Source organism: Miniopterus schreibersii, assembly GCF_964146895.1.
Source record: "Miniopterus schreibersii genome assembly, chromosome: 17".
NCBI classification, from domain to species: domain Eukaryota; kingdom Metazoa; phylum Chordata; class Mammalia; order Chiroptera; family Miniopteridae; genus Miniopterus; species Miniopterus schreibersii.
Window position 1 is genome coordinate 5,849,446 of NC_138117.1, and position 15,336 is coordinate 5,864,781.

Below are 15,336 nucleotides of genomic sequence, written 5' to 3' on the forward strand. Positions count from 1 at the left end.
TGTGTAAAATTCAGTTAATAATAAGAAATGTATTTAACATTCTAATATTTTATTTAAAGTAATAATATTGGAAGTCTGGTTTTCAGCTTGAGTATTTGTTTGCATTGTGTGTAGTTATTATCAAGATTCTGAATCTACAGGTGTTTGACTTCCAGCTTTAAGCTCTTTATTTCAGAGTAGAGGACTGGTTTTTGGATCTAGTGTGAGTCTTCTAGAGTGAGTAGTTCCTCATGAGGCTCAATTTTTTGAAATACAGTTAAAGCAATAAAGGAAGGCATTCATTTTCATGTTGAAAATGCTTCTAGAGGGAACATTTCCTCATATGGTCCAACTATTAAATGCAGGTGAAGCAAACCAAAAAAGGGAAGCTTGTTTTTTCCAACTATAAAGTAACTGAAGAAATGACTCAGGGCACTTTATTGCATAAAAACATATTTTTGTTATTTTTCCTTATATCTCAAAGATACATTTAGCTAATTACTTTCTATAATAAAATTGAATATTTTGGTTTAGTTTGTGAATGATCTGTATTAAGTGCTTTTTTATTACAACTCCATAGTCAGTATAATCTAGTGAGAACACTTTTGGCTCTAACAGAAACAGAATTTTGTTCTTGGACCTGGTTTTGTATGTAACACCAAGTACGTCATTTTCCTTCCATATGTACCTCATTTACTGCAGCGTTTCTATTACATTTCAGACTTTCATATGGTGGGTAGTATCTGTAGCCTGGAAGAACAGTTAGCAAGTACACTAATTGCACTTCTGTGGTATGGCCTATTCTCCAGGCTCACTATTTATTGATTTAATTGATGCCTGCTGCTTAATCAGAGGTTTTACCCACATGGAACTATTTGATAAGTTTGGCGTAAAATGCAAGATTTGTGAAATGTAAACAGTGTTCATAATATAAGGACATATAATCAAGACAGACCTCTGGTCACTTGAAAATAGTGCAGCTGCATGAGAAGTAGTTTTCTATTTGATCTTTCGCCCGTGGCCATTGAAAGCACTGTCTTTATTGTGGCCCACACGTGCTAATATTTACTGCGATAGCTCATCTCTTTTCCCCTTCTGCTGTTCTCCCCCCTTCCATGTTGCCACTCCCTTTGTGTACATCTTACTCTGTTTCCTTCCTTTCCTCACTGAATATCTTATTTTTTCTGATTTTCGTAATTCTGATTTTCTTTTTTAGACTAATCTGAATCAGACCCTACTGAGTGTACTGCTGAAGCAGCTGGAAGTAATCTCTTAGCTTTTGCATTCTTTGGGCACCACAGTTGGGGAAATATGGATTGTATGCCTTTGTTGGCATGTTCTATTCAGGATATTCCTGAGTCTTGCAGCCAGTCCTTTTCTGTTCCATTTGTGGCACATGAAAATTCCTTCAGAGAAACTGAGTTTTAGTATATGTTTTCTTCAAAACACAGGAAGTTGTATATTGTTAACAATTTTTAAACATTTTAAACATCTACAGTAGAATAATCTGTTGAGAAGAGGGTGTAAAATTTAATATAAATTAATAGAGTCATCAAGAACTGCTGTCCATTCCAAATAGACCTTAGAAAAGACATTGACTTAGCTGGTGATTTATAGAAAAATTGTTGAACTTTATAAGATGAAAACTTAACGGTAAAATATTGTATTCAGCAGAAGGAGAGAATCGGAATTGATACAGCTTTTCACCTTTTCTAGTTTTCTGAGATTACTTACCTTTGTGTTCTGTTCCATCAGGAGGCAGAACTTTCACACAGGTGTGGGATTGCATTTGGCAAGCAGTTTTGCAGCAGAATTTTAAAGTTACGAAGTGCCTAGAGTAGCAAGTTGAAATATCCACCTATGTTAAGGAATCACTTGTGTTTTCTTTCTTCAGCATTATAGCCATCATATTTCTTTTGGATTTTCTGACATTTTACAGCTAATCTAGTGGTATACCTTGTTCATGTGCGTAGTTATTATTAATCATGTAAATTTAAATGGCTTCGAGCATTTGTTACAGACTTTGTGGTATCTTTTCATATGTTTGTAGACAGCAATGCAGTGTTAAAAAGCCCAGGGCTGAACATCACTTGGGAGTAAGATGTAGTCTTAGTATAAGATAATGAAATTGGATAAACACACTGCTTTAGTACTGCTTGTATGTGTTTAATATCACATTTTAATGTTGGGGTGGATGTTTTTTCCCATCATCATTATTGTATGTATCAGAAAACTGATATACACAATAGTTAAGAAACATCAAATATTTTTAAACATAATTTTTTCTTGTCCTCATTTGTTGGACTTATTTTAATGTTTCTACACCTTTACTCAGAGATCCCTCCTTGTTAAAGACATATTGGTAGGGCCACATATGTCGCAGTGTTTCAACTTCAAACACCCTCTGTTGCTTTTCTAAGAGAACACATTCCGTTCATGGAGCACCCATGAAGACTTTTTCCAGGTTGTCATTAAAAACAAATTGTTTTCACCAAAAAAAAAAAATAAATAAGATTCTTTCTTATGCACAGTTCCAGTGTATGCCTCATAAATCTATTTATTTTGTTACAGTTAATCAGGCAGCAAAAGAAGACACCATGGTTTTGAAGATTGGCTCTGTTGCTATGGCTCCCCAGGCTGACAATCCCCTCGGCAGATCTGTTCTCAGGAAAGATATTTACCAGTAAGTTTATTTTCTTATGTTCAGTCTTGCAACATTTTCATCCTGCGAAGTACACTGATCAATAAAACTTGCTTGGTGTGGCCTGTAGAAATACTTTTCATTTGGGATCTTTTGATATTTAAAACCAGGTTTTTCTGATTTTCTTCAGTTGTGGGTTCTTAAATTCATTCAGACAAATCAAGTATTTCTGTGAAGTGTTGATGAATAACAGAACGTGAGTACCAAGTCTCCAGAAAACAGAAGAAGCGCAGTTTTGGAGATTTTAGCAGACTTTAAATTTGACCAAATTTCTAATCACCTAAGAAAACGAGGCCTTCTCTAGAACTACTAAACCCTACTACAGTCATGTTGTATCAAATCGAAGAAGTATTTTTTAATTTAACTATAAACCAGTATTTGAAATGTAGGACTGTGGATGTCATACTGATCAAAGCTGTAAAGAAAAGCAAACTTCTAAGGAGAAATTTCACAGTAAACACTTTCTGTGAAAATGCCATGCTCTGGATTTTGTCGCCGAGTATTTGCAAACCACACCAAGCATATATGGACAACCAAACTGGCGAACATATGTAATCAACATGATAAAAATAATATATCATTCGGACTGAAATTGGCACTGCTGCCAGACATAAAAGTGCAGTTGCAAATAAACCAAGCGAGACAAGTCACAGAAATGCAGATGAACAAGTGTCTTAGTCTTCCTGCTGGTCTGTTTTTCAGATGTCCTAGTCTGACTCTTTTAAAAAATAAATTCCTACTGTTCTCCAGTAAGCGTTACAGCTAGGAAGGGGCTCTCATTTTTGTAATGCGTTTACCACCTGGAGGGTGATAGCCACTTTAAGGGGGGGATTTTATTTTCTCAGACTTTTCTGATATTTGCGTTGATATATTTTCCTTTGAATTATATATCATTCTTTCTTGTATTAATTTTTTTGGTACCTTATAGTATTCATCCCTTAAGTAAGTTTTTATTTTGCTATCTTCTGTAAAACCTTCTGGTGTGAGAACTGAAGGAGGCTTCAGGAATTATCTAATTCCAACCTCTCATTTTGTAGATTTGAAGACCCAAAAGAATAGTTGTCTCTAGTCAAATAATGATGGATCCAAGCTCTAAACGCATATTTTTTCAGCCCCCCCAGTATCTAGGGAAAGGATTACAGTAGAATCCTTTTTTGGATGAAAATAATTTAATTTTCTAACATTTAGAAATTCTTTCAGGTGTATTTAGCTTTTCTTTTCACTTTAGAGGGAAGTAGTTCTCAAAAACAGCCCTACTTTTGGTGAAATATGTTTCATATTAAAAGGCCCTTTCACCGTCAATAAAGTGAACTCCAGAGATGCTTCCTTTCCTCGCTGTGCCTTCCTGGCGCCCAGCCTTCTCGCGAACGCCGGCCCTCGCCCCCTCAGCCCCGCTCCCGCTCGCCTCCCCCCCTTCGTGCTCACTGTCCCTGCCTTCCCGTAGCTTGCTTCATTCCTTACCTTCTCACTTGCTGTGGTTTTTCTTTCTTTTCTTTACTTTCCTCCTCCTTCCCCCATCTCATTCCCTTTCCTGTTTAACTACTTTCTGGATTTATTTTATAGGATATAGAAATATAATTCCAAAAAATAAATAAATTGGAAAAAAGTTATTGTCTCTCTAGAACTTCAGTGTCTCACACAAAATACATAAAAAGTATAAACAAAGTACAAACTAGATACTTTACGCTTATAAAATAAATGCTCTTACATTTTTAATAATGGACAAAACCAGGAGACACAGAACTTTTGTTTTGCCAAAAGCATATACTTAACTGATGTCAGAGCATTTCAGAGTCTGTTTCTTACTCATTTCTTTCAGAGTTCTTTTTAAATTGATTTTCCTGTTATTTAGTCCCTCCCCTGCAGTATGTTGTCATTTCACTCTCCTGTGCTTTTCCATAGGATTTTACTTCCTCTTTCTTTTAATCTGCTCGGTGTTTCTTCTTTCTGTCTTGGTTTTTCTAACTTCCTCAACCTGATAAATGGCATCTGTCAAAACCCACAGCTAATGTAGTTGATGGTGAAAGACTGGATACTTTTCTCTTAAGATCAGGAAGAATGCGAGGATATCCGCTCTCCCCACTGCTATTTAGCATTATACTGGAGCTTCCAGCCAAGGCACTTAGGCAGGAAATGAAATAAAAGGCACCCAGATTGTAAGGAAGAAATAAAACTATGTCTTTTTGCAGATGATGTGATCTTGTATATAGAAAATTTTAAGGAATTCACTGAAAAACTATTGGGCAAATAAACAAGTGCAACAAGGGTGCAGGCTAACAGATCAAATATAAAAACCAGTTCACAGTAACAATGAGCGAGGAGCAATCTGAAAGTGAAGTTAATGAAACAGTTTTATCTATGATGGATCAGACACAAATACCTACGAGTAAATTCACCAGGAGTATTGTGAAACTTAGACTCTGAAAACTACAAAACATTGTTGAAAGAAACTAAGAATATGTAATATATGTATGTGTATATATATGTTAAGTATTGTACTATTTGAATATATATACACACATGTAGATAGATAGATGATAGATAGATAGATAGATAGATAGATAGATAGATAGATAGATAGATGATAGATAGATAGATGATAGATAGATAGATAGATGATAGATAGATAGATAGATAGATAGATAGATAGATAGATAGATAGATAGATAGATAGATATCCCATGTGCATAGTTGAGAAACAGTGTTGGTAGATCCAGCCGGTACTTCTCAAAATCATATATAGACTCAACATAATCCCAGTCAAAATCCCAGCCTAGCTGCTTTGCAGAAATTGACAAGCTGATCCTAAAATTCAGATGGAAATTATTCATATGGAAATTCAAGGCACCCAGAATAGCTAAAACAATATTGGAAAAGAAGAACACAGTTGGAGGACGCATACTTCCTGATTTCAAAACTTACGACAAAACAGTGGTAATCAAGGTTGTGGAGTATTGGCACGAGGATAGACATACAGGTCATTGAGTATAATTGAGAACCCAGAAATTAACCATCATATTTATAACCAATTGGTTTTTGATAAAGGAGCCAAGATAATTCAGTGGTAAAGAATAATAGTCTTTTCAACAAATGGTGCTCCAACTACTGCATATCCACGTGAAGCTGAATCCCTAGGTTATATCATATACAAAAATGAACTCAAAATGTATCAGAGATCTAATATGAGAGCTAAAAATCTGAAACTTATACAATATAACATAGGAGTGAATCTTTGTGACCTTAGATTAGATAATGGTTTCTTAAAAGTGACTCCAAAAACACAGCAGAAAGTAGAAAAAATATATAAATTGGACTTCATTAAAATTATAAATGTTTGTGCTGCAGACGACTCTATTAAGAAAGTGACAACCCACAGAATGTGAGAAAATGTTTACAAATCATGTATCTGATAAGAAATGTGTAATCAGAATATAAGAACTTTTACAACTCAATAATAAAAGAGCAACCCAATTTTTAAAATGGGCAAAGAATTTGAATAGATGTATATCCAAAGAAGATAGAAACATGGCCAATATGAGTGTGTGAAGATGTTCAACCCAATTAGTCAGCAGGGAAATGCAAGTCGAAACTACACCCACTAGCATGGCTATAATAAAAAAGATAACAGATGTGGAGAAATTGGAACCCTCAGACATTTCTAGTGAGAAGGTAAACGGTGCAGCTGCTGTGGAAAACTGTTTGGCAGTTCTTCATAAGTTTAAACATAGAGTTACCATATGATGCAGCGGTTCTACTCCTAGGTATGTACCCAAGAGAATTGAAAACATATGTCCACATAAAAGCATGCACAGCAATGTTTATAGCAGCACTATTCATAATAGCCAAAAAGTAGGTATTGCCCAAAGGTTAATCAGCTGATGAAGAGCTAAACAAAATGTGGTGTACCCGTGCGTTAGAATGATATTCTGACGTAGAAAGGAATGGAGTATATGTTATAACATGGGCCGACCTTGGAAACATGCAAACTGAAAGAAGCCAGACACAAAAAGCCACATATTATATGGTTCCATTTATGTGAACTGTCCACAATAGACAGATCCATAGAGACAGAAAGCAGAATAGTGGTTGCTAGGAGGGGAGAGAGGAATGACTGCTAATAAATAGGTATAGGGTTTCTTTGGGGGGTGATAAAACTGCTCTGGAATCAGGTGGTAGTGATGTACAATGGGATGTACACTGGGTGCTTATACAGTAAAGGATGTACAGTGAGCAGTGAGAATATACAAAAGACACTGAGTCACCTCAAAACGGTAACTTCTATGGAATATCGATTATATTTCAGTAAAGCCAATTTTAAAATATATATATGAAAGATTGATGTTACAGAAAGATCCAGAGAAATTAAATTCCAGAGAGAGAAATGCCCCCCCCCCTTTTTTTTTTCCCCCGTAGAGACTGGGGATTCTTTTCAGCTCTGGAATTGTTTGCCTTCTCTGGCTGCAAGCTGAGGGATTGTGTTGTGGAAGGAAGTAGGCAAGGGACATTTATCAGTCAGTGGGGGGGTGACTTTGGAATCAGGAGGAAGACCACACATGGCCCTCCACAGAGCTTTGTCTGAGTGTGGGTGGGGGCACGCTGTCCAGAAGAGCCTGAGTTGCTCAGAATGGGAGAGATGCTTTGTTCAGCGCAGTGGCCGCCATGACATGTGGCCATTCTGCTGAGATGTGGCTAGTCCAGATTGAGAAGTTTTGTAAGTGTGAAATATATACAAGATTTAGATGGATTAAGAAGAAAACAAAGTAAAATATCTCATTTAAAACCTTTATATCGATTACACATTGTGATGACCATATTTTAGGTATATTGAGTTAAATGTATCATTACAACCATTCCCACTGTACTGTAAAACCATTTTCTCACTGTGACTACTAGTAAATTTTTACTTATATAGGAGGCCTCATCTGTGGTTTGCTTTCTGTTTCTATCGAACAGTCCAGCACTGTTAGGAGAGGCCTGCAAGGAACACAAGATAAATCTCACCCTTGAGATGTTTGAAACCAAAGATGAATTGAGTTTAAAGTTGCAAATGCAGTACAAAATAGACATGTTACCTTGAAGGAACAATAGTAACAATGACAACTGACGATTTTAAATTTGAAAATGAGAAAACTTCTAGGGGACATGGAACCATTCTTCAGATACTCGGCCTATCGAGTCATAGGGAGTAGCTTCCTTCTTTCTGAAGCTAAGAATAGGACTTGGATTATTAAATTAGTGGCTATTACAATGACACTAGTAATATATTGTTGTGGGCATCTTTCAGTATCATATTCAGAAATAACTGGTCTGTTTTTGAACAGCTGTTTTAGACAGCGTAGATCAAAGGACTACTTAAAGATATTTTTTAGTCTAACCAACAAAATGTTCTCCATTATTAAAAAGCTTCATTAAAACCTAAGAACTTTTGTAGACTATATTGTGACCCAGACTTCCCAGAGTTCAAAACATTATTATACCTGAGAACTTGTAAAAGGAAAAATGAGTTGTTTCTTTCAGTGAAATAGCTACTAGGGTTGTCCGTAAAGAACAAATTTATCAGTACCAATAGGACATTGAAATTATTGCAGCTAAAATGTTCTTTGTTACAAGGCTAAGTGATTCACAATTCAACACTACTGTGTGAATTAAAATATGGTAGGCATTTCGGCTTTAATGTACTACTTCGAAACATCAGTTGATGATAGCAACTCTCTCTGTTCAACATCTATCACAGTGCTCGATTTTTCACATGACAAAAATCCCTGTCTTTTAGCCCAACATGCACCCTTCTCCGTGACCTGACCTCCACCTATACTTCAACTCTTACTCCTAATTGCTTTCTTGTGTAAGACACTTGTTCAAATTAATTATTTTGTTTACCCTATAATGCTTAGTGTGTGCTTTTCTGTGGCCCTTGTTCATGTATGCAGTTTCAACTTTCTTGAGATGTAGATTTCTTCCAGCTCAGCCTTTCAAAGAGTTTTGGTTATAAAAACTTTATATTTGGTTAGGTTTTGGATCCTTTATAAACCTTTTTCTCTGGTGTGCAACATTATTAATTTTAAAAATGCTTAAGAATTACACCTGTCTTTTAATGTCTCACTTAAAATCCTCTCCTTTCAAAACCTTTCATAATCATTTTACTTAGAAGTAGTTTCCCTTCCTTTGGCTTCTGTACCAGTGTCTGACTTACCTTTCTGCAACTGTAATATAAAATAGTAGTGCTAGTAGTACCAGCAGTGACATCTAAGATCTATTGGGGATTCTCCTTGCTGGTTTCAGTGCAGTGCTTACCTCACAATAAACATGAGTCAGATATTATGATTATCTGTATTTTAGAGACAAAAATGGAGCTTTAGACACTAAATAATTTCTCCTGGGTCAAACATAAATGGGTGACAGCACCAGTTCCCATTGTCCATGCGCTTTACCACTACTTGCTACTTCTTGCTGCCTGTAACTCAGTTTCTTGTAAGACAGACTGGCTTTAATTTAATTAACTTACAGTTAACTAGTATATAACATTAAGTTTGAAACTTTTTTTGAAGTTTCACATTTATATTCCATTAAATTTTATTACTGTTGTGTGTGTTTTTCTGGCAACATTCTTGTTTAGAGTGAGTAAATTGAAAAAAAAATTAGGCACCAATTTTGCATTTTCCTTAGGTTCCCTAAAACATTTCAGTCTAGATGGACTTAATATAAATATTAGAGACATGATTTATAGTGAAAACTCTTATAACCCTAGTGTTCTTGTTCTCTGGCCCTTGAGAGTATTGAACATACAGTCTATTTTTAAAAATTTTTTCAGTGAGGTTATACTTACTGCTGCATTTGATCTACAGAAAATAACTACCTAGCTAATGATTCTGATTGTCATCAAACTTTTTCTCACATCTATTATGAACTCCGAAGTGAGTCATGACCAGATATAAAATATTAGCACAGATCTGATTAATAAACTTAGTATATTTTTGTGATTTTTATTTCACGAGATATTTTAAATTATTATAAAACATAAATATTTATAAAACTTTCTGTTTTTGCATTAGTATGACTTAGTTATTAATCTAGTTTTATCTGAGTTATGAAAAAAAGGAGATAAGTTAAAACTTCTTTTTCTCCCCAGAGTATTCTTATATATCATTTTTCTCTAAATTGTGTTGAAAAAAATATTGATTTTATTCTTTTAAAACAACTATGTACTATTTGTTCACATGTATTTTTCATATACCGAAATTATATCAAAGTTGAATAAGTATGTTATGCAGGTTTGTTATAACTTGGGTTTTTTCCCCTAATCATTTGAGAAGTATTGTGTTTAAGCTACATATCTGAAAATAGGGCTTATAGTTAGATACATAAATTTGGAAGCCATTTAAGATTATATGTTGACTCTCTATATCATTGCTCTGTCATATTGCCTAAAAATTCACAGAATCTTTTTTTTTGGAATATATCTTTATTAATTTCAGAGAGAGGAAAGAAGAGGGAAGGAGAGAGAGAGAAAGATCAGTGATGAGTCACTGATCGGCTGCCTCCTGCACACCCCCGCCTGGGGATCGAGCCCGCAACCCGGGCATGTGCCCTGACCAGGAATCAAACCCCGATGGCCTGGATCCTAGGGCGATGCCCATCTGCTGAGCCACGCCCGGCTGGGCCACAAAATCTTTTAATACCTACTCTAAAAGTTTTTATAAACAAACTAGTGATTGTGACAATAAAATTTACTTCATACTTTTTTCCAAAATATTTTATTTGTTAAAAGAATTTTAAAATGTTGAAAACAGAACATTTTTCTTTTATAGTATTTTAATTACAAAGTTTCTTAACTTTCATCTTTTACTTGAGAGAACTATATGCTTTTTGTAATTGGACATTTGTGAACCTCTGCATAAAGTTTTTGGTTCATGCCATAAATGCTTGTGGGTCTTCTGATGTCCCTTCTGGGATTTTATCTGTGACTAATTTATCCCATAGCTCCTTACAAGCTTTGTCAGTGGTTCAGTTTCTCAGCCATGTCCTTTTTGCAGACATTTGCTAATCCTTTTTAGTGCATTCAGTACTAATAGATTTGAATCTAGTATTGGGTTTCAGTTTCCCTCCATAGAGAATTTTATTCTCTTAAATATTGTGTTATATGAAAAATTCATAATTTTACCAAATATTTAAAGTCATTTTTAAAAATAAGGTTTCTAACAAGTATACCCTGCTGTGGCGGTTTAATCAATGGAATTTTACCTTTAAAGAATTATAAAAGTTAGGGGAGCTGATTTATTTTTACTCTTAGAAGACTTGTATTATCTGGATTAACATAATTTCTTATCTTGTTTTACAGATATGCTTAAACAGTATACATAGGCCCAAATAATTGTTAATTGAAGCATATGATCAATAGAAATTCATAGATAAGATTAATATCCTTTCATAGATGAGTTTAACATTAACTCCAAAATACATTGTAAAAATTAAATTCTACATATCTCCACAAATCTATGCCCTCCCCTCCCAACCTTTAATTTTTTCCTAATTTTCTTTCTATATATATGTTCTCAAATAACCATTGTGTTGTTTTTTGGCAAGGTATGTTTCATATCTAGTGACGTTAGGTCCCTAATCCTATAATGCTTAGTCTTGGTTTCAAATAACTCCCTTTTAGCAAATCAGAGAGATTGGGATAGTAGGTATTTAGAGTAACTCGCCTAAAAGCTTTGTTTGGAAATACTATTGGCAGACTTTTAGTCCCTGTCATGTTCTTCAGCTGATCTAGTGTGAAGGCTTTGGATTTATATTTGGCCCTCACCAAAGTAACTGTGTCTTTTGTGGCTTCCTGTAGCAGGATGTAGGTTTCCATGAATGTGTTTCTATTTGCTGCCAAAAGCTACCTCAATAACAGTGTTGAAAATGACTATAACTTCTACTGTCATAAATTTTGGAATGTTATGTTAAGTGTATTTAACCCTTTTATTGATATTTTTGATGCTTTCCTCTAGAAATTCATGTTGGAAAGAAGCTAAAGAATAATAATGTTTGATTCATATCTTAACAGCTTTATATTATGAAAATCTTATATTCTTTCAAATACATCCTGCTTATATAAAATATCTTATGCATTCCTGATTGTGTATATTCATTGAGGCACTAGCATGGTCATGTAAAATTATTATCTAAACACCACTGGGCGTGAAGACAAGTCAGAGAAAGCATATTATACCTTTAAGATACATCTCCGGAGTTTCTGGAACATGATGACTATTCCCTAGAACCACTGACAGAAGACAGCTTTCTAGAAAATAGTGAAACATTGTGCTACTAAGTGTCTGGTGTAAAGGAAGAATCACATTTTTTGTCACTAATAACAAGATTGAGTTTTGTAACTAAAGAGCACCCTGCGTGTTTATTCCTGTAGTTATTCATATAATGTTCACTACCCATCATCTTAAAGGGATTAAACAGTTGAGATGGATGGATGGATGGATGGATGGATGGATGGATGGATGGATGGATGGATGGATGGATGGAAGGATCTTTGACCAGCTTTGACTTTAGGAAACTTGTAAATGCGAGCTGCAGTGTTTGCTCTGTAATCACAATTTGTGGAAGACCCATTTCACCCTGTGTCTGTTTTTAGCCATGTTCTTCTTATTGCTCCACAACTATGGAAACTAACTAGAAAGCAAGTTGGGAAGCTAGTATCTATGTACTCACTTAATACACATTTTTTATTAATTATAAATACCTCTACTAATTTCATAATAAATTAACTATCCACATTGTGCAAGAGCACTTGCTAACTACTAATAAGACACTACTTTTCAAAAATATTCTTATAATTTTTACATGAGATCAAGTAAATTATTATTTTCTAAAGTACCAATTTAAACTATTAAATACACATACTTATCTTTCTTTATTTTATTCTGTGTCCATTGCAGTCACTGTCCTAAAATAAACAGTACAGTTTTACCTGTTTTGTGGTCTCTGCTGGAGACCATGCTTTCTCTCCGCTGGAGACAGGCACTGTCTCAGTCTGAATATCCCCTACTCATCACTGTTAACAGTAAGCTTTGAGCAAAAACTAGAGACCTGAAAAGCATTGCACATTAACAAAGGTAATGAAAATACAGATGTGATTGCAAAAATAGATAATAAAATAAGCACACAGCTAACTTTTTTTCTGATTTGTACTTTTTTCATGTCTGTATTTTTTAATGAGTTGTACCTTACATACAGAAAACTGTATTAGTCATTTGTGTACAACTCAGTGAACTTTCACATATGGATATAGCCGTCTTACCACCACTCAGCATCCCAGAAATCTTTCTTTTTCCCGTCCTACCAAGTACCCTGCACTACAAAGTCAACCACTGTTCGGAGCTCTATAACCATAGATTAGTTTTGACATAACTAAATGTAAAAATGAGTTCTTAAGTTGTGAAAACATTTTCTCAATATAATTTATCATATATAAGTTTATTTAACTTGGTTTCTAAGCCAGTGTCAAATCTTATCCAAAATACAAATTATTTTGATCAGAATTAAAGCATCATTTTTAACTTCAGTTGGTTATACCTTAATTTCAAATAATATATTCATCCACTGTGATATTTTCCATGTAAGTCACTAATGAATATAAGCAAAAAATAAAAACTATATAAAGATTAAAATTTTTTATTAATAAACATCTATATTCATTAGACAGATTCCTAGGATACACCTTAATAACTTTGATTATAATATGAGCTTTTATACCAATTTCTATTTTATTTACTGTTACAGTTATTTAGTGCGGATAGTCATGTGGTTGTGTATGTAGCATTTGTACATCAAAAAACACATAGCTCCTCGAAAGGAAAACAATGCTTTGTATTCCAGGACTCCAGTGTCCTCTAGCTGAACTGACGGTCATCCAGGTATGGGTTTGATAAACTGACACAACAGTGAAAAGAAGTCCTGTCCCATATCAGCTTATCAAACACACTGTGGACAGTATGTCTTCGGCATTTGGATACATTCCCAGTCATATAAGGTCCGAACAGAAATTATGAAGTTTGTGTTCAGTGAAACACAACCTCAGTATTTCCAGGTGATTTTAAAGAACACCTGTTAAAACTGAGGTATAGTACCACTAAACCTTAAAAAATATCCACAAACTAGAAAAAAATAACATACATAGAGTTACAGAATTGCATTGTCATTTGTTCAGTTTGGTGTTGGGAATGGATGTTAACGAAATACACAGTAAAGTAGGACTTAATATCCTGTTATCCTGGTAAACAGTTGAAAAGTATGCTGTAAACATATCTATACTGTAGAATAAAACACTGAAATCAAGTATGTTTTGATTTTTTCTATCCTAGTTCATATCACAACAGATAACCCCCTGGGAAAGTCATCTTCTATCTGAATCTCTCACTGTTTTTTTCTAACTTTATTTAATTATTTTATTTGAAAATGTTCATCCTTAGAAATTTAGCCTCCTTCATTTTGAATAGTGTGCCAGAGTCATCTGCACCTTTTCGAGGTTAAGTTTGAGTATAGTCAAAAAAAGGTTCTTTAAAAAAGTTTACTCTTAGTGCTAGAAGTGTATTCTGGTGAAAAACTAACTTAAAAGGTGATGTTTAATCATATAATATTTAACTGTATTTACATATATTTATAACAAAATAGTTCAACCTATGCCACTATGGGTGAATTTTCCCGCTATTGTCTCCCACGCGATGAAAACATACTTCCCAGGGTTACTTTCTATCCCTTTTTAACCCTCCGGAGAAGTTACCTGGTGCAGCTCCGGCCCCTCTCAGTGCGGCTCCCTCCATCTCTGCCGCAGGTGGAGGTAGTGCGGCAGCCGGGCACACACTGTTCTCCTCTCTGGAGAAAATTACAGCATCTAAGCTTTTTTTAACAAGGGACTATTTTTAAATGTGTCTGGTCACCTCAAAGGATATGTAGGGCATTTCCTGCCAGTAGGATTAGAGGAAGGAAGCACCAGGCCAAAATGTTTGATGTGTGATGTACTGTAATTTCTTGCATGTGTTTGGTGGCTTTTATATGTTGATCAATGTTCTGCTACCAATTGTGACCCTGGTGTGGTCCAGGGCATGAAAGTTAGAGCGTCCTTAATGTATAGGGTCATTAACTATACCTAGCAGCATTATTATAATTAAGGATACTGGGTTTGGTTTTTTTTTAATAACCGCCTCTCATTTTCATTAGAGTATTTATTTTTCATAATTGGATAATCATCCTAGAGACAGGGGTTCTCATGGAAGAGATGATTCAGTACTAGAGACTGCCAGTACTAACAGTATGATAGATGCTCTTTAGTTCCTCCTTTTACCTTGAATACCTGGTTTTTAAATCAGCATTTTCTTCCCATAGCCGCCTATGTACATATAAAACTCAAGATGGAAACTAGCTATATAATGTAGTTTTCCTACAGTGGTCTGTGTGTCTTATAGGTATTGACAAAATCGCTATGAGCAATGTTACACACCTTTAAAGAACAGAGTTGGTGATTCCACATGGTCTTTACTACTCTAAGATCACATATTAAAGAGCTGTGAAGTGCTACATTGCTATAGGTTTAGGCTGTTTTCTAAACAAAAATGAACAACAGCTGCTGATTAAATATAATGGCAAAGATTCTATAGCAA

General features: G+C 34.8%; 1 protein-coding gene across 4 annotated transcripts in view; it reads left to right on the forward strand.

The window, feature by feature from the left end:
- Positions 1-15,336, forward strand: part of VPS13B (vacuolar protein sorting 13 homolog B) — a 454,815-nt gene that overhangs the window by 235,348 nt on the left and 204,131 nt on the right. For all 4 annotated transcript variants that reach the window (XM_081116977.1, XM_081116974.1, XM_081116975.1 and 1 more), the window contains exon 30: positions 2,551-2,662. In XM_081116977.1, the coding sequence (XP_080973103.1) occupies positions 2,551-2,662 (112 nt within the window). The remainder of the gene's footprint in view (positions 1-2,550; positions 2,663-15,336) is intronic.